The 27,978-nt window shown below is 39.7% G+C and overlaps 1 protein-coding gene across 3 annotated transcripts in view; it reads left to right on the top strand.

The window, feature by feature from the left end:
• Ranbp16 (Ran-binding protein 16) overlaps positions 1 to 27,667 on the top strand; it is a 360,844-nt gene extending 333,177 nt beyond the window's left edge. For all 3 annotated transcript variants that reach the window (XM_068225077.1, XM_068225075.1, XM_068225076.1), the window contains exons 21-22: positions 25,060 to 25,187; positions 26,754 to 27,667. In XM_068225077.1, the coding sequence (XP_068081178.1) occupies positions 25,060 to 25,187; positions 26,754 to 26,853 (228 nt within the window). In that variant the 3' untranslated portion in view covers positions 26,854 to 27,667. The remainder of the gene's footprint in view (positions 1 to 25,059; positions 25,188 to 26,753) is intronic.
• The last annotated feature ends 311 nt before the right edge of the window (positions 27,668 to 27,978 follow it).

Raw genomic sequence — 27,978 nt, 5'->3', positions numbered from 1 at the left:
GAGTGAGCGATAGTTGGGCTCCGAGGTGGAGCCAGTGTGACACTCAGTTAGTTGGTGTTCGGTGGCTGGGCTGAGGGCGACAGAGGTGTTGGCTGTCACTAGTGTCCTACCGATGTCTGAACCAGGAGCTGCTGTTGTAGTGTCGGAGTGTCCAGTCAGTAGCTGCGTGGGAGACGGCGTACAGGACAGAAGACTGTGTACTGCCTTAGAGTGCTGCATATGTGTACTTCTGTGGATTGAGGACTGCCGTGAATCAGTGATTGAAGCGGTTATCATGAGTGTGAGGATTAATTGGACGTGGGTTTAATATTCGCTGTCGTGAGTATCGCCCTGCTGTTGGGAACTGTTGAGCTGTTGCCGATTGTTGTTCACTTCATGTGATTGTGTGAAGTACCGGACTATCATTGGAGTTCGAACCAACGAACAGTCGTTGTGTGTTGTATAGCCAGTGACACTGTGTTCAAATTCAGCTATCTACGCACAGCCACTGTATGAGTCGATTGACTGGACTTGGGGAAGTGAAAGTGAGGCTTAGGTGTCCGCAGGTAGACGAGTGGGCTAGACCTCCTACTGTGTGTACAGAAGAGACATTTGTAGACAGACTGTTATTAGTGTGGCCATTCATAACTAGTTAAAATTGCTTGTGTTTAAATATGTGTGTGTGCATTTATTAGGCCATCCTGAAATAAATTAGAGTAATGAACAGATGGAGTTTAATATTGGTAACAATATTAAGGTATATGATTATGTTATCGAGACCAGAACTGATGTTGCACCTTACATACATAAAGCCATGGGAGGTTTCGCGATTGCCTATTACTGTTTTGGTCCTTAAAACTTCATATCATTTCACACTTGTACCGACTAGTACAGCGAGTGCGCTTGCCAGCTGAGCTGAAGGTCGGGAATAACCGTAATTTTGGAAGTGTTAATGATAAGAAAAGCCTACAACCTGTTTTCCAGTCAATGACCGGGTCAGGGATGGAATGAATGAAGCCCCCGTTTTGCGGCGAGGATAGGAATTGTGCCGGCTGCCGAAGTCTGTCGTACTCCACTGGGGCTATGATTAATGACTGGCAGATGAAATGAAGTGATAGTGCAGAGTGTTACTGGAATGAAAGATGACAGGAAAAACTGGAGTACCCGGATCAAAACCTGTCCCGCCTCCAATTTGTCCAGCAAAAATCTCACGTGGAGTGACCGGGATTTGAACCAGTGATAAGTGACGGGCAGAATTGAATATAATGCATTCGAGAACTTGAGAATCTATACTTACATTCCAAACCATATTCTCGAGTTCAACATAACCTTTAAAAGTCGATGTAGGCCTAATTTACATAGTACAACATTTCCATAAACTGACTACGAACAGTATACCAGTGACCAAATTACAATGGAAGAATGTCCGACTCGTTGGCTGAATGGTCAGCGTACTGGCCTTCGGTTCAGAGGGTCCCGGGTTCGATTTCCGGCCGGGTCGGCGATTTTAACCTTAATTGGTTAATTCGTACGGCACGGGGGCTGGGTGTATGTGTTGTTTTCATCATCATTTCATCCTCATCACGACACGCAGGTCGCCTACGGGAGTCAAATAGAAAGACCTGCACCTGGCGAGCTAAACCCGTCCTGCGATATCCCGGCACTAAAAGCCATACGACTATATATAATGGAAGAATTAAAAAAAGGGATTTCGCTATCATGTAGGGTGCTTTTGTATCTCTTGTACTTTATTATATTAGATAAGAGTTAAAAACTACTTGTGGTCGATTGATGTTTGGCTTGGCATTATGGTTATTAGATATTTCGAAGAGTTTGGCTGATCAAATTTGCTGAACTGAAAGAAGTTTTCAAAGGAGACTGAGGAAGTTTCCCCGGTAAAACTGAATGTAAGTTTCGAGATTTTTAAGTCCCATACCGGTAATTAATGTTTGAAGCCAGTCCCGTGGTCTAACTTGTCTGCCTCTCACCTGGAGGGCCCGGGTTCGACTCCTGGCCAGGTCAGGCATTTTTACCTGGATATGACGGCTGGTTCTAAGTTCGCTCATTCTACAATATCCTTTAATTGAGGAGGTATTTAATGGTGAGATGGCGACCCCGCTCTAGAGAGCAAAGAATAACAGCTGAGAGGATTCGTCACACTGACCATGCATCACCTTGAAATCTGCAGGCCTTCGGACCGAGCAGCGGTCGCTTGGTAGGCGGAAGGCTCATTGAGGCTGTTGTTTGATTTGGATTAGGGGAGTTTGTAAGATTATAAGTGTACATATTTCATTTTTGTGATGTTTAGCCAAATTGTTGATGGTTCATTTGTTCCCAGATTTTCCGTTTTTCCGTGTTGTAGTTTTTTTTCCATGGTACCTCCAAAAACAGAGAATCGGGGTTCCACTGTATATGAGGTTGAAATGAGTCCCATTAATGAAAAAAATATAATTACATAATTTAAATATTTAAAATGAATAGGTGGACCCTTTCTCACTTTAAATATGGCTGTGAAATTATTTGGCATGTTTTTACGGCTGGATTCCTTTCCTGTCACCAACCTCAATTGAGGAGCTAATGATGATGAAATGACTGATGGGAATGAAATTGAGTTAGAAGGTGGAAGGAATCGCCTGTGGCATATGAAGGTGCAAGTTTCAACATTTGCACTACGTCTGCTCGCTTAAAGATGTGGCTGCCAGTCCACTTTCTGATAGATTTTAATTATTGTCCTCATTAGTAAGGAATTTCACGACTTCTTCCGAATTTACAAATAGGCCGTACCAAGAAAATATGCTCCACGCTAGTCAATTTCACATGATTATATTGCTAATCCAGATGTAGGCTATCAGGGGCTACCCTTCACTGTACCACCCAACACAAAATTAATTTCTGAATGGAATGCAAAATACAAGCACAAAGAGGCTCGCTGTGTTATTCAGTAATCCGCTGCTAACCGGCAAGCAAAACTAAACCTTTCTGAGTATAACGGCTTGCTCCCCGAAGATTTAACTTATCCTATGAAGTTCAGAAATTTAAGGCCTTTTCCTGTTATCATGCAGCTGTAGTGAAGGATCTTTCTTACCTGAGTTGGAAATCACGTTCCTTTCACAGGGGATGACAAATAACATTTTCAGGGCTACGGAAAATGTGGTCATACTAAAAGGTAATAGCGAATATTCGTGACTTGATAAGCTATTTTATATAGATTTAATAGGATGAGAATTGGAACTTTGAATTGACGACGTGCTAAACGGGAAAACATGTTAATGAAGAATGCACTAATGAGGTTTCACTGTGTGTGTGTATATATATATATATATATATATATATATATATATGGGTCTGTGTGGTTTATTTAGAAGTTATATGCATTAAAAGTGTACCGTTAATTATCACCCCATAGGATCTGGACTACACGAGGATAGGAAACAACTCAGAGGGCGAAAACATTTCATACCTGTAGGAAATCAGCTTAACAAGTTTATTTAACAAGATAAATGAACACCGAAAGGAGTAAGGAAGATTAAATATCAACATCACTAAGGTTACGTTGACACGTGCCCTATACTAATTCACAGGGGACCAGCCCTGTTCACAATTTAACACCAGAGAACTAAAATGCAATTGATAATTTTAGATACAGCTTAGCGATAATACGCCACTTCAAATTACTGAAGGGGGAGTGCAAAATACCCCTAACATAACATACAATGGTTTCAAGTACCGTATAACTTTCATTAAAAGACGCCTCTAGGCGCCTAAGGCTTCTAAGCGAGTTGAATACATTGCTCAACATCTATATTTACATCTACCAAGGGCACAATCTCCCAGTAACTTCTTTTAAGCTGCAGTAAACAGACCCAAGGGTTCACACATAACTTTACAAAATCTGATTCAAACATGTTAGGTTTCAAGCAGCTTGACACTTATATGCCGTAAAACAACATTTAGCGCCCAACAAGTGGCAAGTGGCTTACAAGCGAAGGAATGTCCTCCCATCATCCGTGAGTTCAATCAAGACTTAGATGCTCACCTCCCATGCCCCTAGTGGTCCTAGGTTCGAAGACGGAGCTGTGAAGTGCTCAGGTGACAGAGCAAGGAAAGAATGCCTACTCCCAGTGAGCCCACATGGCCTCGCCAAGAGTAGCAATGACGCAAGGCCACGTGACGCAAAGCGACACACATAGGCTGCGTTATAGAGGCATAATTATAGATTACGATTATAGAGGCATGGCGCATCCGCAGGGGTAAGGGAGGGGAAGCCAAGGGAGACAAGTACAGGTCAGGCCACTCCCAGGGTGCAAAAACTCCTTTACCCTGGGGCCATATTTGGGAATGCTTTATTACAATTTGCTTGCGGGCATAACTCAAAGGGGCAAAATAACACAGTAGTGCATAAAAATGAGTTGAAAACCATTAAAATACACATAGCAAGTTGTATAAGGGGGAGGGGAAATCAAATACATGGCTCAAAAAGTACTGACAACTTACGGCAGTACTGTATACAGTGGAACCTCAATTCTCCGTTTTTTGAGGGACCAGGAAAATGAAATGTACTAACGGGAAAACAGAAAATCCGGGAATTAATGAAAACCAACGACAGTTTGGCTAAACATCACAAAATGAAATATGTGTAATTATAATCTTACAAAAACTCCTAAACCAAACCAAACTACAGCCCTAATGGGACTTTGCCTGCCAAACGACTGCTGCTCAGCCCAAAGGCCTGCAGATTACGAGGTAACGCATGGTCAGTGTGACGAATCCTCTTGGCCAATATTCTGGCTCTCTAAATCAGGGTCGCCATCTCACCATTAGATAGCTCCTGAATTAAAGGTAATCACGTAGGCTGAGTGGACCTGGAACCAGACTTATATCCAGGTAAAACTGCTTGACCTGGTCGGAATCGAACCCGGGCCCTCTGGGTGAGAGGCAGGCACGTTAGACCGCGAAACCGCATTAATTACTGGTACGCGAGTTCAAAATCTCGATACTTTCTATTCAATTTTACAGGGGAATCTTCGTCAGTTTCCCGTGAAAACTTCTTTCAGCTCAGCAACTTTGATTAGCCTAACTCTTCGAAAAATCTAATAACGCCAAACCGAACGACAACCGACCACAAATAGTTTTTAATTCTCTCATCTAATAAAATAAAGCACATTAGATTTATAAGCGCCCAACGTGATGGCAAAATCCCTTCTTTTCGTAATGTTTCATTGTAATTTGGTCTCCCGTATACAGTGGAACCTCTATTCTCCGTTTTTGGAGGGACCACGGGAAAAAAACGTACAACACAGGAAAACGGAAAATCTGTGAACAAATGAACCATCCACACACAATTTGGCCTCCCGGATACCGAAACTATTCGTGTTCAGTTGTTTAACTGGAACTCCTCCAGTAACTTGTTACAATACAGTGACCCCACAGTTGTACGATTTCCTGCCATGGCACTTCTCTCCTTTAAAACTATAAGTCTTCCAATGGTATCACCACCTTGACGAAGGCAAAATACATTTGCCGGGTGTTTTGGAGGCTTGGGTGTTCAAATGATCCTTAGAGCTATGCTGGCGGGAGCATATGCTCCTGGTAGGGCCACCCAAGCCGGACAGGTCTAAGGTGATGATCCAGACTAAGAGAGATACCCTGGTCCTCCAGGTTGGGGGTTGGTATGTGGGGCTAACAACTCCACTACCACAAAACTACATATTGCTCAGAAACCAAATCAAGATAACCGGACGGTCCCAAACTTACGACGACTAAAGCGCGCTAAATGGCAACGATACGGATATATTGGAACATGGAATGTGAGAAGTATCTATCAGGCCGGGGCTAGTAGAAAATTGGAGGAGGAATTACTTAAATATCAGATAGATGTGGCAGCATTACAGGAGATAAGATGGAAGACAATCGAGGTGACAGATCTGCAGCATTATATTTTCTTCAATAGTGGGGAGGAAGAAAATAGAATAGGAACAGGGTTTATGGTCAAGAAATTGGTCAGTCATAATGTGATTGAATATGAAGCAATAAGCCCCAGACTATGCCGGTTAAGATTGAGAGGGAGATTTGCCAACATATCACTAATTAGTGTCCATGCCCCAACAGAGGATGCCGAAGAGGAAGAGAAAGAACAGTTCTATGAAAAAATGGAGCAAGTATATGACAAGTTGCTCAAGTATGATGTTAAAGTTGTCCTAGGGGATTATAATGCCAAAGTAGGCAAAGAGAAAGAAAACCACCCAGCAGCAAGATATCACAGTAAACACCAAGAATCCAATGAAAACGGGTGGAAATTGGTTGACTTTGCCTTTAGCAAGGAGCTGGTGATTAAGAGCACATGTTTTCCCCATAAGGACATACATAAAGAGACATGGATATCACCGGATGGTCTGACAAAGAACCAAATAGACCATGTGCTGATAGATACGCGACATGCCTCCAATATAATGGATGTGAGAAGCATGCATGGTGCAGACAGTGATTCAGATCACATACTGGTCAGGATCAAGTTCTGAGAAAGACTGGCAATTAAACCCAGGGACAGAGCTGAGCAGAGCAAGATCTATAATGTAGAACTGTAAAGGGATGAGAAGAAGGAGGAAGAGTATAGAGACCGGCTGCAAAGAAAGCTACTGAACCCTTGAACTTACCATTCCATCGTTGGTCGGCCACGGCTGCTATAGTAGAACAATATAGAACTCTTAAATCATGGGTCGTTGCGGGAATAAATTCGGTCATGATCTTAACCAAACGATGGGGTTCAGAAGAGAGCCTAACTACTTGAAATGAGGAGCAAATATGTGCTTACTAACTTCTATTAAATTCGAAATGGCACGACAACATTATTATTTTAATATAAATCCTTGAAATAAAAAAAAATTTATAAATCATTTATTATTGAATGTTTCAAACACAATCACATTGCATAGCGTTGATTTATTTCTCACAATATCGAAGAGTTGCTTCGGAGAAAGTAATAAATTAGTGGACAGCGAAACTGAAAAACTGAAAAAGGAAAGACCTGAAAACCGGGCACCTATTATTCCAAACGAGAACTGAGAATTAATCCACACAATCCGTGGAAAATCTGACTTTCAACAAGTAGAACGCCTGATTTCCTCTCAATTAAGGTTATCCACCAGTCGAATACCCTTACGGATACGGAACACCCGCCGAATGGACCCTTAATCGAACCAAATTGACTTATCAGTTGCTTTGGATAGGTTGCAAAATATTATGGGAAAGCATGGTGTTCGCTACGAGTTAACAGCATCATTCACCATTGATATAAAATTCCACCATGTATTTGTCATTCATGACACCCTTAAGTGATAAGGTAATCCCGATGCTATTTGGAAGGAACCAACAACAACATGATCCGCGAGGATCTTGCGTTACGTCGTTCTGAAGGAACAAAACTGCGAAATGCAGGAAACACTTATTCATCACGCATTTAGAAGAAATTCCAAACACTGAAGTTAATTAAAAAGTGGTAAATCACTTGAAAAGTATTATTATTGAACCGATTTTCAGGTTAGAAATGGTTATGTTACGCTTAATAAAATTACCAGTCCACATTGAAAAACACAACAACTTTAAGGAATTCTTTCCTTTGAAAACAATGACTACCATTACAGATCCATCTACTTATTGTTTGTTCCAACACACTACCTATAAAGTGATCACTAAATCGAACTCAACTACGCATATAAATGAAAGAACGACAAAGATTGAAAAATAAAATATATTACCGGCTGACGAATCAAAACCACATTCGCAGCTCAAGTCTCACACTAATACATTGAGTGTCAATATGCACACTATCAAACGAACGGATGTCAGAACGACAAAACAATTAAGTCCGTAAAATAAAATAACATATCGAAGTCATTTAAACTCAACACGCATGGAGAATTACAGTAAAATATTTAATCACCATCAGGTCGATGTCCAATGTTTGGGCAACCCTCATTCGCCGATAACGGTCCCGTATCTTAGGGATCACATTCCAGCTGTTGGAGCTGCGCACATGTTGGCCTCATTATTACCGATCTAACCCTCTTCATATTTCATGTTTTACTGTAAAAGCTACCTTCGTCCTAGTCACTTAGCAAAAACAAAAAAAAACCATCTAATATGAGACTTGAGTATGTACAGCTGACATCCCAGACCTATCGTCGGGCTCCCTTAAAATCTGTACATCCTAACACTAATCTCTATGTACACGATACCTTCCAAATTCTATCGTCGGGCGTGAACTAGGACGTCTCATCATCAATATACTCCGAGGATAACATGTGACGTCCTAAATCTATGGTCGGGCGTAAAAATGGGTCGTGCTACGCATCCCCTAGCATATCAGGCGAACTTAGCAATTTCAAACCAACTCTGACATTTCAATTGTAAACCTGGTCAGACTTATAACACACAATGGAACAACATCTCTTACTATTAAACAAACGCAAGTCGGAAAATGCAGTAAGTCTCTATCTCGTTACAAACATGAGCTTGGAAATAAATATACGTGCCGAACAATTCTCCAACTCAAACACAATCTCAGCCTGTGCAATGAAGTTTTTAGAGAAGAAATGATAATTCCCAACACACGTCTACCATTTAGTGGATGTATTCAAAAATAATAATCATCACTACTGCATTGGAAACCCTCAAATCGCCTACCGTTAATTTCCAAATATTTATGTCTATGACTATCCAGTGAAACGAAATTCAATAAATTTACATGGTCAAAGAACACCGACCGTGTATTCTAAATGCTCTTTTATCCTTGAGGTCACATTATCATAATATTCATACGGACTTTACGTAACTAGTCACTTGACTTTTACTACCAAAATTTTTAATCTTTACTAGAATCGTTTTCACTTGGGATCTTACTAGAAATCTACGGTGCCTCACACAGTAGTCGTCTCAATTTTCGGATTGTTAGCGGAAAACACTACAGCCTGCCACAATACAGCCTGTATCACAACTCCTTCCTCGGCAAACATAGCCTGTCTCAAAATTCATTCTCCTCGCCTTATCCCAGCGGTATTAAAATAAAATCCAGGCTCCCTTTTCATCTTCAGTATTCCTATCCCTCTCATCTCCACATATATAAATTCTTCGCTCTCAATCCATTTTTCTTATATTTCCAAGACCCTTTTCATATTTCAATCCTCTTGTGAAAACAACAACCATTATAAAATACACCTCTTTACTTTACTGTTACTACAGCTTTCGGACCTCGAGAATACAAGAACACACCGCGATTTTCCGTATCGTCGACATACACGATGTCACAAAATTTTACTTCCCATGAATAAACATAACTCTATCGAATTTCACTGGAATTATTTAAATGCCTGCTATCCTTGTAAAATATACTGGTTAAATGCACTTTTAACATAGGAAAAATTTTATCCTGCGGTAGACATTATTATTATTATTATTATTATTATTATTATTATTATTATTATTATTATTATTATTATTATTATTGTTATTATTATTATTATTATTATTATTATTATTATTATTATTATTATTAACAAACACTTCTGTATTCAAACAATATTTGAAATTAAGACATTCGCCACGACTACTTTATCATCATCGCTTTCCTGATTTTTTTCACTTTGGACAATATCTCATAGAACATTAACACCAGATTTAAACGTCGCATTTTACAGTTTCTTGATGTGAAATTTTACAAACTAAAATTTTCACATGCTGACCAAAATTATAACACTTTTCACCTTATAATTAAAATATCAACCCGACAATCATCTTGAAAAATTGGTTGGGACAAACAATAAAATCTAACTACAACATAATACAAATATAGACAGACCTGCAAGTGACGTCATCTCCAGTATTCTGGCTACATCGTCGCCAGCTGACCTCGTGCTTTTAGCCGCACATTGGTACAAATAACATCATCTTCTCCAACATATTAATCTTACAAACACTGCCTTTTCACACGTTATTAAATTACAACACAAATCACGCACTTTCCTCGTTATAATTTGTACAACGAACCTCCCTCGTTCTGCAGTCAACTGCGACTGTCTACCTTCTTCCTAGAGTCGTCTCTCTGTGTCCCCAACACAACAGGTGTTCAACAGATAACGAAATCAGAACTACTCTGACTAGCTTCCCAACTCTCTTAACATTTTCAAACACACATGAGGTGATACAATAAAATCTGCTATGTACTTTAACAGACACCTATGCTTTTACAGTTTGTCGGCAAAAGTTCAGAAAAATTTCTATCACCTTCCCTTTCTAACAGAAGATGTGGACCTCAGCCACGAACATGTGTCTTACGAGTGACGCCACACACACCACTAAGCTTGATTGCTCGTCGCCATAAGACCTATCTGTGTCGCGTGACGTAAAGCCCCTATCAAAAAAAAAAAGCTTGATTGCATAATCTGCTAATTTCGCGTCCAATAGACTGATTTTCATGAGACTTGTTCCAGAATTCCGGACAGACTTGTGATTTATTTGGATGTTAATCTCATAATTTTACCACACTCGCAACAGGTGAAATGAATTAGTTCTGCCCAGGCGTTTCACGCGTTTTCTTGATCCATTGACCTTGGCACGTGGAGCTAGTCCTCGGATCTGATGCTGATTTGTACTTAGGCTTAACTGCATTTATGTTTTACCCTGGGGGTTTTGTCTTCACGTAGGGTTTAAGAATAATTTAAATTATTTATTTCTTTATTTACTGTGTTGCCAAAATCTCTCGTTACACAGAATTCCGTGAATTTGAAGAATTATTATGTGCTCGAAGTCCGCCGAGGTGTCACGGTATTTCACAAGCTTACCGCGGGTGAGATCGTTCCCACGCGACAGCGAGGCTTTTGGAAGCGCAACATGGCTGCTTTCAAAAATAAAAGTAGCTTGTTATTTTAAATAATTATTGAGAAAAATAAAAAATATTTTTCTCATCGTAGAATTATGGGTTCACTACAGATGGGCAGAAACGGAGATGTGGACATCAACACAATGTGAGAGGAAACCAAGCTAGCAATAAATACAATGGTGCAGGAAGTACTTGGAGAGAGAAGGAAACAGAGTATAAATAAATGGTATGGCGAAGAAGTGGATAAGGTTCTGGAAGAGAGAAATCTTGCCCGACAAAGAATGCTACAGAGACCCACTCGAAATAATATGGCAGTCTTTAAAGAGAAACGGAGAATAGCAAAGACATTGATAAGGAACAAGAAAAGAATAGAAGAAAGGGAGAGAGTAGATGAAATGCAGAAGAATTTTGAAAACAAACAAGGTAGAAAATTCTTCCATAGGGTTGGACGGACAAGTAAAGAAGGGATATCAAACTAGAGTGAATATGCTTAAGGATGAGACTGATAGACTTATTGTTGGGAAAGAACGAATTCTGGAAAAATGGGCAAAACATTTTGAAACATTACTTTCTGTCAGACCAATAAATGAAGAAAGAGAAGGATCAGACCGTATGGAAACTTCAGAGAGGTGAGTAGGCTGAATATGGTGATGTGTGTGAGGGGGAAGAGAGGAATGAGGAGAATGGAGATGAGGATGAAGACGATATAGGATCACCATCGATTGAAGAAATAAGAGAAATTATAAAACAATTGAAGAGCAGTAAAGCCCCAGGGAATGACCTCATAACGGCAGAAATGGTAAAACATGGAGGAAAAGTGTTGGTGAAGAAAATACATGAGATAATTAAAAAGGTATGGGAAACGGGTACAATGCCGGAGGACTGGACACTAGCAAATATATGCCCTATACATAAGAAGGGGTCACGCATGCAATGCAAGAATTATCGAGGTATATCCTTACTGAGTACAGTATACAAAATCCTCTCTACAGCCATAACAAAGAGAGTTAGTAGTAGAGCAGAGAGAATTATAGGGGAGTACCAAGCTGGTTTCAGACCTGGAAGATCGACGATGGACCATATTTTCACCATGAGAAAGACTCTGGAAAAGACATATGAATACAACGTTTGAGTAGGACATCTTTTTATAGATTTTAAACAAGCCTATGACAAAGTTAAGAGATCGACATTGTGGGCAACAATGAAGGAGTTTAAATTCCCACAGAAGTTAATAAAATTGATTAAGGTGACCATGGAGAACAGCAGAAGTCAGGTAAAAGTGCAGGGAAGTCTGTCAAGATCTTTCAGAACCGAAGAAGGGCTAAGGCAGGGGGACCCCTTATCACCAGTGTTATTTAATCTAGTGATGGAGAAAGCTGTAAGATCAGTAACTACCAATCTGGGTGGTAATATTTACAATAGACTGATCCAAATTTTGGCTTATGCAGATGATGTGGTGATATCTGCTAGAAGTAACGAGGCACTTACAACTGCCTTGAGGGAGCTGAAAGATGTGGCTGGGTCCTTGGGCTTGGAGATAAGTGAGGCTAAATCTATGGTAACGGAGAGAAATGGAAGGAACACTGAAAAACTCCAAGTGGATGGTTACACCTTTGAAGCAGTAGATAGCTTCATATCTTGGCTCAGTAATAACATCAGAAAATAAAGTTGAGACAGATATTGTAAATCGAGTTAAGGCTGCCAACAGATCCTACAGGGCACTGTATCCCCTTCTGAAAAGTAAAAACTTAAGCAGGAAATTAAAACTGACTTTCTACAAAATAATAATTAAACCAGTGCTTATGTATGGGAGTGAGGCATGGGTATTGACCGAGGCCACAGAGAGGAGATTAAATGTGTGGGAAAGGAAAGTACTGAGGAAGATATTCGGACCGGTGAAGGAGGGAGATTTATGGAGAATCAGAACAAATGAAGAAATAAGATTATTGTATAAGGAGCCGGACTTGGTGACACCAATCAAAATGGGACGAATTGGATGGCTGGTGCATGTACAACGGATGGAGAAGGGAAGACTTCCAAGGAAAGCACTGACAGGACACCCTGGGGGCAAGAGAAGGAGAGGTCGGCCCCGGATGAGATGGCTGGAGGATGTGGAGACTGATCTGAGGACCTTTGGAGTTAGGAGGTGGCGTAGGCGTGCTGAAGACCGGGACAACTGGAGAGCTGTGGTCAAGGAGGCCCAGGTCCTTAAAGGACGTAGAGCCATGGAGTGAGTGAGTGAGTGAGTGAGTGAGTGAGTGAGTGAGTGAGTGAGTGAGTGTCTTGGTGGAAGACAATAAACATCCCTTGTGTCTTTCCACTTGAGTGCCAGTAAATGTTGTTTATGTCTGAATAACACTTCACCCTTTCTCAATTTAGTTGCTTTGAAAATTGTCGGTAGGTTATTCGTATTTTTTTTTAACAGTGCCAACTGCCAATGTTTTTTTTGCTCCACAAATGATGAAACAATGGGACATTGGTAAAGAATCTATCCATATAAATAAATGTGACCCTTGTTGAAATAAGGACCACATAACCGATTTATTAGTTCCTGAACCGTGCTATTTGTTCCCCCGCCGACCCTGTATAAATTTTGCAGTTGCAAACGTAACCAGATTCTGCATCATTGACAATGTGAAACTTTATTCCATATTTGTTTGGCTTATTCCTTATGTAAGCACAGAAACCTGGACTCGGAAAGGACATATGCCTTCATCAACTGTCAAATTTTTAGTGGGATAGAAATGTTCTTTACATTTTCTAATAAAATGGTCATATATCGGTCTAATCTTATGCAGGGGATCATGGTTGGGTTGACCTTTTGGAACGTAGGTTCAATTGTCATTCAAGTATAAAAATGACAAAATCGCTCGAAATCTATCCCTAGATAGGAGTGACCTCGGGAAGGGAGCTTGAAGAATCGGCGATTTTGCCCAATAATCTGTCAACTTTGGCTTCACAACCAAACACATGTGAATGATTATTGCAAAGAAGTGATAAATCTCCCTCAATGTAACTGTAGTCCAGGAGCCAAGGAGAGATCTTTGCTTTATCTGTTCACTACGATTTCTTTTCCTTTTCATTGCATCACTTGCATAACGATTTGTTTCTGATTTTTATGTCCCTAAAAATATCTACGTTCAGATAATTACTAAAACATTCCCATGCATGACTGTTATTATCCACTGGAATTTTGACTCCACTTTTTCCTTGGAATACCAGTAATTGAGGAAGACTATCGGTAGACGACCGTCCGTCTCCAAACTGCATGCTTCCTCCCTTTGTTTTGATGTTTTTCTCGCAGTTCGTAACTTGATGACGGGCTTGCATTGGGTTGCTGCAGGTTGTCATCTGTACACAGGAAACAACCCAAATCATTAGGGACCTGGAATAAAACTATATTATAGAACCCACTTTGTACCTATTTGAAATTAGCTAAATAATACCAAACACACTCTCTTCCTGTCCGTAGGCACATACTTTCCATCTCGTTTCACAGCTGAGAGTGAGCGATGACGCAGCCACAGGATATGTTGGAAGGCAGCTGTGTTATCAGTGCTTTGAACGAAGAGCTCTTGACTTCAGCTCAAAACTGGTAAACTGTATGCTCACTAGAAGCATCAGACAGTGTCCTGGTGAAGTAAGAGCTCGGTGGAACAATGGCTTCTCTTCCTAGCTTCAGTGAAAACATACGCTCGTAGATTCTCTGAGCGCCGTCAGTAATGAAATGTGTTAAAAGTCGATGTAGGCCTAATTTACACGGTACAAGATTTCCAGAAACTGACTACGAGCAGTATACCAGTGACCAAATTACAATGGAAGATTAAAAAAGAAGAAATCATGCCATCATGTTGTGCGCTTTTGTGTCTAATGTGCTTTATTTTATTAAATTAGATTAGAGAAGAGAATTAAAAACTACTTGTGATCTATTGTTTTTTGGCTTGGCATTATTAGATTTTTCAAAGAATTTGGCTGATCAAAGTTGCTGAACTGAAATAAGTGTTCGTGGGAAACTGACAAAGTTTCCCCAGTAAAACTGAATGTAAAGTATTGAGTTTTTTAATTTGCATGCCGGTAATTAATGCCTGAAGCCGGACCCGAGTTTGATTCCCGGCTAGGTCAGGCATTTTAACCTGGATATAAGGGCTGGTTCCAGGTCCACTCAGCCTACGAGATTACTTTTAATGGCAATGGTGAGATGGTGACACCAGTCTAGAGAGCCATGAATAACGACCAAGAGGATTCGTCACACTGACCCTGCGTTACCTCGTAATCTGCAGGCCTTCGAACTGCGCCGCGGTCACTTGGTAGGCGAAAGCACGTTGGGGCTGTATTTTGGTTTGATTTAGGAGTGTTTGTAAGATTATAATTACACATATTTCATTTTTGTGATGTTTAGCCACATTGTTGATGGTTTTCATTTGTTCCCGGATTTCCCGTTTTCCTGTGTTATACGTTTTTCTTCCATGGTCCCTCCAAAGACGGAAAATCGAGGTTCCACTGTAGTCGGTATATTGGAGTAAATGTCACTGTTATCATTTGAAAGTGTTGCTTCCCTTAACTTTATTTTTATTCATGCTTGCCATATTGCACAATCCTGGAACCCTTTAATTTCTTTGGGCCTATGATTTTGATATTCCACTGCGCATGGCTATGTAAATTCTTTCTAACTTAAAATTCCATGTTGTTATCATATCAGCCCCACAGAAAGTGTGTGTGAGGCACATTTTCCACTCGGTGTATTTTTGAAGTAATAACCCCTATCTTGGAACATAGCTTCATACCGCTGCTCTATTGAACAAGTCACACACTGTAACATCTAACTGCTCATACAATCCCGTTAGTTTTAGAACTGCTCTTTCACATTAGGTTCCAGACCATTCCTACACCTTCTACTCCTTTTGTTATTGTGTGCCTACCTTGTTGAGGGGTCGATAGCAGTATTGTATGCCTGTACATGGTATCATTATTATATCATTGTATTTCTGCCTTTGTTACCAAAATATGCCATCCTTAGGTAGTCACTGCTAATTAAATCCCTCAATTTCCATATTAAATAGGCCACTCGTGACATTTAAAAAAAAAAAAAAACTGGATGTAACAACAATCCGCTATAACAAGTAACTTATTCACTGTTAAGCATTCTCGCTATAACGGACTTCTACTGTATATTGGTGCCATTCATAATTCAAGACACTCAAATAACAGTATGTATTACTCTATTGCAAAATAAAAAAGGTAAAAGTATGATTACTTTTTTGATTTAAAGTCAGATCCCTCACCCTCTGGGTTTATTATTAAGTTTCCTTGGGACTACCAATACCTCATGAGGAAGGGACAGTCAGCTCTTTGATGATAGTTGCTGTAGTGAGGTTTCTCTTCTATGTGTTGGCTGTCCTAGCATAAGCATTTAATTCATCCGTCTGGGGAGCAGTCACATTTTCAACTCTTTATTTCTTAAAGTCATAACTGCTTTAGGCGAAGCAATTCTCCCAAACCATTTGATGTACAATAAGTCTGCTTTTTCGCTCATTCTCCGTTATTCAGGAATATGTAAGTAGATTGTGTATATCACTGTATATGTAACCCCTACACATCTCTTTAAAAAAAATTATATCCTAAAGTTAGGGTTGCAGGTTTTTATGCATAAGGTGTTTTTTTTTTCCATATGACATAGTGCCTTTACTCATGCCGCATACAACTGGCAACACTGAATAGTAGCCCATGCAACAGAAAGTTATGCAATTTTTGTCCTGAACAATTAAATAGCAGCATTGGTCTGTTAAAAGCCGTGATGGAATTGTGTACTGTTTGTTTGTTTGTTTGTTTGTTTGTTTATTTATTTATTTTTTATTTATTTATTTATTTATTTATTTATTTATTTATTTAAACCAGCCAAATAAAATAAACTTGACTATAAAAGGCAATCATTCCCCATATGCCCTGCCATTTGGCAATGATCAATCCTTATTAGTGACCCATAGACCTTGGCATGCAATGGGCATAAACTTTATTTTAAAAAAAGAGTAAATAAACAAAACAAAATAATAATAATAATAATAATAATAATAATAATAATAATCAAAGAAAAGGAAACCGATTCACCTTGGATATGCCATGAGGTCCTTCGGATACTCCAGAAACGTGGCCCCCAAGGGGAGGGTCACCACAGTAATCATCTTCCATCCCTGCATGGCATGTCCAGTGTCAATGACCTTCTCGTCCCTCCTGTCTAGTCACGCACACCTTAGCACATTTCATTCCTCGTACCATACTACAACGACCCACTCTTGCTAGCTGAGTCAAGTCTTACATCACCAGCTGCTTATGTGCACCTTAATCTCATTTAAATATCCAGCCATTCTCCACATTAAATTTTGCCACTTCAATTCATTAAAATAAATACAAACACACTTCCTATAAACAAGCACCACTTATCCATTCTCCTCCCTCTCAGTGTTTAAATTGTGCCATTCCGTATTCCACCACTTCTCCATCTCCACACTTAAACATTTGAACGCCTTTCCAGAACACATTTCACCAACAATTTCATCATATCCACTAAAACCACTCCTCCAAAACATATTCCCTCCATCAAGCCCGTCTCCACATTAAATTTGCCATAAACACACCTCCAGATCACATTTCACCAACAATTTCATCACTCTTCCAAAACAAATTTCACCCATACTTTCACCCTAAACCACCGATCGCTTACCAAATACAGCTTACTCAAAATACTAACACCTACCTCCATAAATCATGAGCTCCACCTCATTCTCATCCTCTCTCTAACCATAAACACATCTCCAGAACACATTTCACCAACAGTTTCATCATAACCACTATAATCACTCCTCGCAAACATTCCCTCCATGGCGATAACAATATATCACTAACATAATCTTCTACATACATTGACCGACTAATTAATATATACCTCCAGCTCCACCTCATCCTCATCCTCTCTTTCACCATGAACACACTTCCAAAACACATTTCACCCATATTTTCACCATAAACCACTGATCACTTACATACTAAATACAGCTTACACAAAATACAAACACCTTACCTCCATCACCATACATACCAAATACAGCTTACTCAAAATACAAACACCTACCTCCATAAACCATCAGCTCCACCTCATTTTCATCCTCTCTTTAACCATAAACACACCTCCAGAACCCATTTCACCAACAATTTCATCATATCCACTATAATCACACCATCATATCCACTATAATCTCTCCTCCAAAACATATTAACTACAACAAACCACCAGCTCCACCTCATTCTCATCCTCTCTCTAACCATAAACACACCTCCAGAACACATTTCACCAACAATTTCATCATACTTCCAAAACACATTAACCATAAACACATACTCAAAATACGAACACCTACCTCCATAAACCATCAGCTCCACCTCATTCTCATCCTCTCTCTAACCATAAATACACCTCCAGAAACCATTTCACTAACAATTTCATCATATCCACTATAATCACACCATCATATCCACTATAAACTCTCCAAAACATATTAACTACAACTACTTACTAACATCATTAGAGTTTTTTGATTCTTGTTACAATACCATCATCTTTTCTTTTAATTCCCCCCCAGTTCCCTTAAGCTCTTGTTCCTTCCTAAGCCTGACTTGCTTCCTCTGCTCAAACACAGTTCAGTTCTCTGCCTGGGTACCTCTGCGTTGTCCTTTTCACTCTGCACATCCCTTACTTCAATGCATTCACTTCTCTGACTTTCCTCTTCTTCACTTGCTGTGTCTGTAGCTGTATCCCTAAACCTTCCTATTCTCACCACATTGTCCACCGCTCTTCCTTTTTCACTATTCACGATCACATGTTCACTAAGCTCCACTCTTTTGTCTTCATTCAGCTGCCTGCTTTCCTTGGTATTTTCCTTATTCCCTTGTCCATCTTCAACATTGCTGTGTATAACTTGCCTTTCTTCCACTCTCTTCTCCATACTCATCTCCTTATCTTCCTCCTGTGTCATCTTTTCCTCTAGGTCCAGAATTGTGTACTAGGTTCTTGGAATGTAGCACTGCGGCTGACTCAACTCCAGACAAGGGGTCAACATGTGTGTTTAAATTACATTTTGCACATGGCGTTTTGCATTTGTTAAAATACTCCGAACTGAAATGAATACCAGTAAAGAAAAATAGCTACAGTCATTTACAGTGAAGGAAAAATTTATAGTTATTGCTGAAGTAGAAATAATAAGTAGGAAATCATGCTGCGGGTGGAAAGTATAACATGAACAAAAGCTGCATCCAAGCAAGAATTAGAATGATTTTTCCGAAGGTAACACCAACAGACGGGCATTTTACAGCAAGAAAAGTTTGCTAGAGTATTTCATGAGCAAATGAGTTTTGGTTACACCTATCCATGGAGATGAAACTACGAAAGGCAACTCAGTTTTCCAGGGAAAGCAACATTAAAAACTTCAAAACAAGTTGCTCATGGGAAGAAAAATTCTTATACAGGGTGCGCACAAATGATTGGAGCAGTTTAAAAAAATCCTGTATGTTTATTATTTGTTGTAACATTACAACATTATATAGACAGACAGAAAAACTCACAAAGTTTTTTTATGAGCCTACAAGTGCTCGATGTGTGCTTCATGTGTGACTTTACACACATCAACTCTATAGTCAAAGTTTGTCCCACACCCGACTAGCATGTCGCTATCAATTTGACCAAAGGCGTTGATGATGCGGGCCCGCAGTTCTGTTAGATCAGCCGGTAATGATGGCGTAAAAACTGCGTCATTCACATAAACCCATACAAATAAGTTGCAAGGGGTGAGGTCAGGAGAACGTGGAGACCATGGCGTGATTCTTCATTCCCGATATGACCGATCCATTTTTCTGGGCGTCTGCTATTCAGAAAGTCACGAACATCAACATGGAAATGAGGTGGAGCACCATCCTGTTGGTAGATGAAGTTCTTGCTATCGGTCTCCAACTGTGGTATGAGCCAATTCTCCAGCATATTCAGGTAGATGTGCCCTGTAATGAATTTTTCAGCGAAGAAGAAGATTAGTCACTTGCGAAGAAGGGACCGTAAACTTTAAATTTCGAGATGGCACAGAAAACATTGAGCTTGGGAGAGTCACGAACGTGCTGCACACAGGTACAGGGATTTTCAGTCCCCCAAATTCGTACATAGTGCCTGTTAACTTTACCACTCAGAAAAAATGCTGTCTCATTACTGAAGACAAGGTTGTCACAAAATTCATCATCTTCCATGCGCTCCTGAAAACTTGTACAAAACTCAAAACGGTTCACTTCGTCAGCCGGCACCTATGCTTGTTGCAGATGCAAATGGTAAGGGTGCATCTGCCATCTTTTCTTTGCGACTTTCCAAACGGTCAAACGAGGCATGTTCATTTCCCTGCTCGCTCGCTGAGTTGACGTTTGCGGGCTACGTTCAAAACTGCTTCGCACACGCTCAACCGTTTCTTCAAGCACAGTAGGCCGGCTTGTTGATTTTCCTTTGCACAGACATCCCGTGGTTTTGAACTGTTGATACCATCGGCGAATGGAGTTGGCACTTGGTGGATCTTTCCAATACTTTATTCTAAAGATTCGTCACATGGTTGTCACAGATTGGCTGGAATGAAATTCCAGAACAGCATACGCTTTTTCACTGTTAGTCCCCATCTTTGCAAGGACGCATCATGTCTGTCGGATGTTGCAACTGTTGCGCTCTCGCGGGTGTTGGGAGAAGCACAAAACAAAACAAAACTTTGAGGGATATTTGCCTTACAACATCAAATACCATCACCATATCTCTAATAATATGGCTAGAAATAATTAGCAAAACTGCTCAAATCATTTGTGCGCACCCTGTATAATGTCACAGATTGGAAATTCAGATCAGACTTTCAAAATGCCTTGAGACCCCACAGTAAACAAGATATGGGAAAGAAGTATCAGCATTAGTACTAGAGGGAATGAGAAACAGATTAGTACCATAATGCTAGGCAAACTTCTACCGTATTTCCTTATGTATTAGACCCCCACCACAGACACACACACACACACACACACACACACACACACACACACACACACGTACTAGACCCCCTGACTTTTCGACACAAATAAAATTTAAAAAGTTTGCACTAAGATCCCCCTAATGTAATTCATCAGAGAACAGCAAGATTGCTTCCTAGCTGGTGCAGGCCATACTGCAGTTTCGATGACATCACACAAATAGGTGAATAGTTTCATCCATCTGACCCGTGCAGTGCAAGCAAGCATCAAAATCAGCTAAATGTGTGTTTCATAGTTAAGAAATGTCTGCTCCTGTAGTGTACTGTAGCTCTGTTGACGTCACACAAATGGGTAAGCAGTTTTGTATGTGTCCAACCTGTGCATTGCTAGCTCACATCAGTCATGCAATATGTCTATGTTGTAGTTAAGAATGTCTGCCTCTGCAGTGTAACAGCACAATTAACTGCCATTCTCGGGGGCCCGAGTTCAATTCTCGGTACTGATGGAGATTTAAGAATGGCTGGAAGCTTGGTATGCGATAAAATGGTGCATGCAGTGCACATGCATTGGGGGTATACCTGAAGAGAGATGCACCACCTCGATGTTACGACACTAGTTTACTTTAGTTAAGAAATATTTGCGGATATTGATATAGTAGGCAAGATCGTTAACACTGCAATCGTTTAATATATCATAAATCAGGTCAATACAGGTGGGTGAAGTAGATTTAAAACATGATGAAAGCAATCCAACCATAACTATTGTTTTACCGTCAACCTACTTAACACATTGTAGGCTCACTGTTCGTTAATAAAAACATGGGGACAACAAATGTACGAAATTAAACATTGTGATAATAAAACGCATTACCTCCACTTATTTAGATATCCATAAATATGGTAGACTTACCAGTTATTTATTTTTATATCGTTGTAAAACTTCTGGCACTATCCGGGCACTTAGAGATGGTATACCTAACCTAAACAATGTGGTCTCTCCATCTCAGTACCAGATGTTTAGGTAAATCTTGATGTGATAAATGTAAAGAACAAGCATGGAATATACATTAAAATAAAGGTCTAGCTTTCAGTTGCTGCAGTTATCCAAAGAATGCTTCTAGTGTCTATGTATTACATTCAGAAGTACAACTCCTCAAATTTGCTCAGACCATTGCAAGTGATCAGCTGATGGGTTGGTACGCTTTGTACAGCATGGCTTTATTACGAAGGAGTGGCTTCTGCTACACCTACACCAACTGGGAGAATACAGAGCCCATCTCTAGAAACCATCACTGCTTAGCCTCTAATCGAGAATGAAAGTATTGTAAAAAAGTTTCAAAATGACTGGGATCTCAGTGGCAGTAAAGATGATGGAGACTAAAATGAGAAAATCAGCCCTGAGAAGAAGCCCATCAAGAAAACAACAAAAAGAATTGTCAGCTATGCCTGAGAGTACCATGAAGCCAGAATGAAAAACATGAAGGAAGAACATAACATGAAGATGGGGGTAGTGGCTGAATAACTAGCTTACTGAAAGGAGATGTGGTCAAGACAACAAGCACTAACAATGCAACAAGTTTATGGAATCTCGAATGGTGTATTTGTAAATTTATCGTGTCAGTCAACAATGGACAATTCAGATAACACAGAGGAGATCATATAGATAGACTGTCTCCTCATCAATCCCAGTTCTTTTACATCCATCACTTCTTAGCATTGACACTTGTTTTGTTCCTTTCCTACACTTATGTTATTGTCCCATTGGGATCCTTTTCTCCTTTTGTGTTTTTTCTTGTGTTCCTTTTCTTTTACCACCTGTATTTATCTTTTTCTTATGTTTCTTTTCTTTTCCTGTACTTACCCTACACTTATCCCGCATGAAGACAAGATCTGTCAAGATGGTCCATTAACAAGTGTTGATGCCCACCCTCCTGATGAAGCTGGGAAGCAGAAAAGAGCTCATCAGAGACTGAGAAGAGATGGACGTAAAAGAACTGGGATTGATGAGGAAAGAGCCTGTTTACTTGAAGCCAGCTGTGTTTGAAGACATGGAGAATGTCCTTGTCCTTTTGTGTTTCCTTGTTTGTCTTTGTTAAATATTTCTGTTGCTCCCTCTTCCCACACTGATCTGCCATTGTGCTCATCCTATTATGTGTGTTCCTTTCTTATTCCCCTGCCACCAGTGGGGCTTCAGGGACTCTCCAGCGTGTGATTGTGGTGCATTGGTCCAGACGATGCATCATATAATGGACGAATGCCCTCTGCGTGCTTATGGTGGAGATCGGAAAGACTTTGCTGATGTCTCAGTATCGCTAGTGCAGTGGATAATTTAGATATCCATGTGTAATTGTTCCCTTCTTAGTACCATGTATTCTTTGCAGGTTTTTCTTCTTTTTTCTTTTGTACAACATTGTATATACTTGTTATTATGTAAATTCCATATACTTAATAATAAGAGGAAGAAGAATTCCCCTCCCTCTTTCTCTCTAACGTGATTTGACACTTGTTTGTTCCTTTCCTTTACTTATATAAATTACATTAAAGTTATGCTTGTATCTGCTGCAGTTAAATCTATGTGTTTTATTGGTGGGTTTTTACAGTTTCTTTGAGGGAGGGGGGGGGGGGGGGGTCCTGTTTTGTTTTCTGCAGACAGGCCATACCATATCATATACATTACACCTCTGCATTGTTTACAGTTATGTGGTTCAGTTGTTTGCAGATACCAAATGATTAACTATTGCAGCAAACCTGTGCATCATTGTAACCATAGCTCTACAACAAAAGTACCGAGCTCGATTGCTGCAGTCGCTTAAGTGCAGCCAGTATCCGGTATTCGGGCGATAGTGGGTTCGAACCCCACTGTTGGCAGCCCTGAAAATGGTTTTCCGTGGTTTCCCATTTTCACACCAGGCAAATGCTGGGGCTGTACCTTAAAAAGGCCACGGCTGCTTCCTTTCCACTCCTAGCCCTTCCCTGTCCCATCGTCGCCATAAGACCTATCTGTGTCGGTGCAACGTAAAGCAACTACCAAAAAAAAAAAAAAGTAATTACAACCAGAACTTGATTTCCGGTTAGGTGCTGCTGCTGTTATTTATTAGCTTATTGAACTCTAGAAGTAAGTATAAATAACCACCTAATCGTTCTTGTTTGGAAAAGATGTTTATTCTGCGCTGTCTAGAGGGTCTGTCTTTGAGCGCGACCTGGTGAAGTAACAATGTGATACAGTTTGACAATTCATGGAAAGCTCTGTATCACATCGTTACTTCACCAGGTCGCGCTCAAAGACAGACCCTCTAGACAGCGCAGAATAAACATCTTTTCCAAACAAGAACGAGAGGCAAGATGACCTATTCTGATGACCTCCATTTTTATCAAAGGAGTCTCCAAAGAACGTTTATTTGTGCTTATTGTCAATGTTTTTCTTTTCAGTTCTTTATTTATACAGCTGAAGAGGACCACTAAGTGGTCGAAACATGTCCTGTAAGTTTTAATTTTATTCAATTTTGCCTGAGGCATTAATAAAGTATCGATTAGGTGGTTATTTATACTTACTTCTTGATTAAACATCGATACGGTCATGAAATGGACAACTTGTAATTATTGAACTCTATCAAAACTGAAAATTGATTTATCTGCTCTTGTAATTACAGAGCGCTAGTCTCACGTTAGACCTGCAGTCAGGACATGGGTTTTACCAAGCAAGTGTCCACCTCCGTAGCGTAATGGTTAGTGTTATTAGCTGCCATCCCCGGAGGCCCGGATTCGATATCCGGTACTGCCAGAAATTTAAGAATGGCAGGAGGGCTGGTATGTGGTTGAAATGGTACATGCAGCTCACCTCCATTGGGGGTGTGCCTGAGAAGAGCTGCACCACCTCGGGATGAGGACACTAATTTACTTTTTTAACTAAGCAAGTTGGCTTCATGGCTTTGGTCATGTAGCTGTGAGCTTGAATTTGGACAATAGTTGGTTTGAACACCCTAAAGATGGTTTCCTCTGGTGTCCCATTTCCACGCCGTGGTATACCTTAATGAAGGTCATGGTTGTGTCCTTCCTAGCTCTGCCCTATCCCATCATCACCATAAGACCTGTCTGCGTCAGTGCAACGTAAAAGCAAAATGTTTACTTTTACTTATATGAGTTGTTTCAAATTGATGTACATTCTTTTATTTACAGTACTTCAATCAGCTACGAGAGAACATTATTCGTAGCCAACCACCGGATAAACAAGCTGCTATGTTGCAGTGGTTTGAAAACTTGATGGAAGGCATTGAAAGAAACTTACTCACAAAGAATCGTGACAGGTAAATTATGATGATATTTAGAGAAGAAGAGAGTGCATTTTTAAAATGGTTTATTTAGGTGCACAATTTTATGAGTGGATAGTGTCATTCTTATGTTCTAGTGCATTTGTTTCATTGATCACTTGAATATTGAATGTAATGTTTGTAAAATTGTTGCTTAAGACAAATACACTATAATCTTTTTACATACTGCTGCCAAGACATATACACTATAATCTTGTTATGTACCTATGCCTTAGCTACTCAGAATTGTATGTGTTGGTAATAGGTAAAAGTGACTGTTATCCATCGACCAAGTTGGCTATGCGGTTCAAATCCTGTAGCTATAAGCTTGCTTTCAAGTGATGGTGGATTCAAACCTTATTGTCAGCAGCCCTGAAGACTATTTCCATGGTTTCCCATTTTCATACCAGACAAATTCTGGAGCTGTACCTTAATTAAAGCCATGGCTGCTTCCTTCCTAGCCCTAGTCCTTTCCCATCCTATCATCGCCAAAATACTTGTGTCGGTGCAAAGTTAAAACTCTTGCTTGATTGTTATCCAGATCAGTGGTGTAAGGATGCCTAGTATTACTTCCTTTGGTATATTCAATTATTTTTATGTGTGTTGTGTACTTCAAAGACAGGAAACCAGGAAAGATGATAGGAGCATACACAAAGGATAAACCATGACAAATCAGTCTGGATAGAGTCGACAGTAGAGGAGATAGGCAAGGATAGACACAAAACTGCAAGGACAAGAGCAAATTCCACATCTTCACACACTGCCCTGTTGATAGATTGACTCTTTTCTCATGCTCTTCCAGGCCCATTTCTGTTTTCCCATTTTTATCAGGGGGATTTGAGATGACTGTTGCGATAAATAATAATAATAATAATAATAATAATAATAATAATAATAATCGTATGGCCTCAGCTACCATGTGCAGGCATTTTAATTTGACGGCATCTGGCTGCCTGCTCGTAAATTTTAACACTCCATTTTACTCTAGGCCTACATAGTAAACCAAATCTCTTGGGTGTCTGTTGCTGAGTTTTTTATTGAATTTTGTTGACAACAAATATGTCTCCAGAGATCTTTTACTTGCTGACATCGTATGACCTGGAGTTTCAAATGGACTTTTTTCTGCCCTTAAAAAATCTGACTTCCTCTGCCGGGTTCGATCTTGGGACCCGGGAGCCGACGTTCGACAACTGATTCACATAGGTTGCTTACTGTTGTAATGAGAGCCAAACTGTGGAGAAGACGGTGTGTATGAAGATGCGGAGTTTGCTCTTATGTTTTATTTCTGTTCTTGTCTCTGTTCTCTCTGTTGTTTGTTTTATTTCCACAGACTTTCATTGTATTTATCTTTCATTTATGTTATTATCTCCTTCCTATAATATGGATATTAATTTATAAATTATTATTGGGTGTATCTGTCTCCATACTTGAGATCATTTTTAATTAAATTATATGAGAATATCGAATTTTAAATCACTGGACTTCTTTTTAAAAGAGTTCTGCTGTATTTATGTTCCATTTTTGTGTACAAATTTTATGTTTACAGTTTTCTTTTCTGTGCAGGTTCACGCAAAACCTCTCCATGTTCCGACGAGACATAAATGACTCATTGAAGGGTCCAAATATGACTGCAGCAACAATGAGTGACATGATGACGTCGTAGTGACAGATGAACAATCCTCTCCATGGAGGAACATGTACAAACCCTGTAGAGATGCCAAGAAATACCCCATGCACTGTGCTACTCTGGTTTCCCCAACAAGTTTACCGTTAAAGAAGCAGTATTTCTTAAATATTGTTTTTCTTCCAAATTTAAGCATTTATAATTATTTTTATAGTTTTTTTTAAATTTATGAATATATTATATTTGAATTGGTATTGTAAATATTTCTGACATATATATATAAATGAACACATCCAGACAAGTCTTACAGAGAGCAATTTCAAGATGAACTAATGTGTGATCTTGATAGAAGTTGTGTTGACTGGCATCTCTATTTCGCATGTGTCGTTGTCGTGTGGAATAGGACGGGATGGACCGCTGCAGCCAGCGCCAAGTGCTGCAAGTGTGGTGTGATGTGACATATGTAGCGTGAGATAGCGAGAGATGATGCTGTGAGGAATGCCTACATTCTTCTCTTCAGCGTGTTTGTTTCATCGGTCTGAATGTTGAGTCAGTCTTGCCAAATGTGTGCGAGTGCGTGCGCGTGTGGAGAAACATGCATGCATGTGTGCATTATAAAAAAAGAAACTGTATCCTGTGATTCATTACTACAAGACAAAGCAATGTGGAAGAATCTTCTTAAATTTTATCAAGAGGAAAAAGATATATGGTTGAACTGGAACAATAGATCATCGTTTGCTAAACATTCTTACTGTATTGTATGTACGCAGCCATCAGGAAAGTATCGTATCATCATGTCAAGTTTGTTATTATTTCTATAGCTTGTTCCAAAAATAAAGAACTTGCAAACAAACTGTTTGTGTTCCTATTCATATATGGACTAAACTATGGTTTCTTGCTAACCAGTCACTGAAAATAGAGCAATATACCTTCACTTCATGGTTGCTGTTTGATAGTGCTGTATTTAGATGCATCCTATTTGTGTGAATAGTCATCCACTGGACCTATGCTGCATTCTTCTCATCTGTGATGCTTCATGATCATGATTTAACTGTTACTAGTGATATTTTTTTGCACTTATTTTTGGCAGAAAATATACTGAGATAATGAAGTAGAAATGATTTTGTAGTTTTCATGTAACAAATGTGTGTGTGTGTTTTGGAG

Source organism: Anabrus simplex, chromosome 1 (assembly GCF_040414725.1).
Source record: "Anabrus simplex isolate iqAnaSimp1 chromosome 1, ASM4041472v1, whole genome shotgun sequence".
In the NCBI taxonomy this organism is placed as follows: Eukaryota; Metazoa; Arthropoda; class Insecta; order Orthoptera; family Tettigoniidae; genus Anabrus; species Anabrus simplex.
Note: the sequence above shows the minus strand (reverse complement) of the source record. Positions and strands in the feature narration are given on the sequence as shown.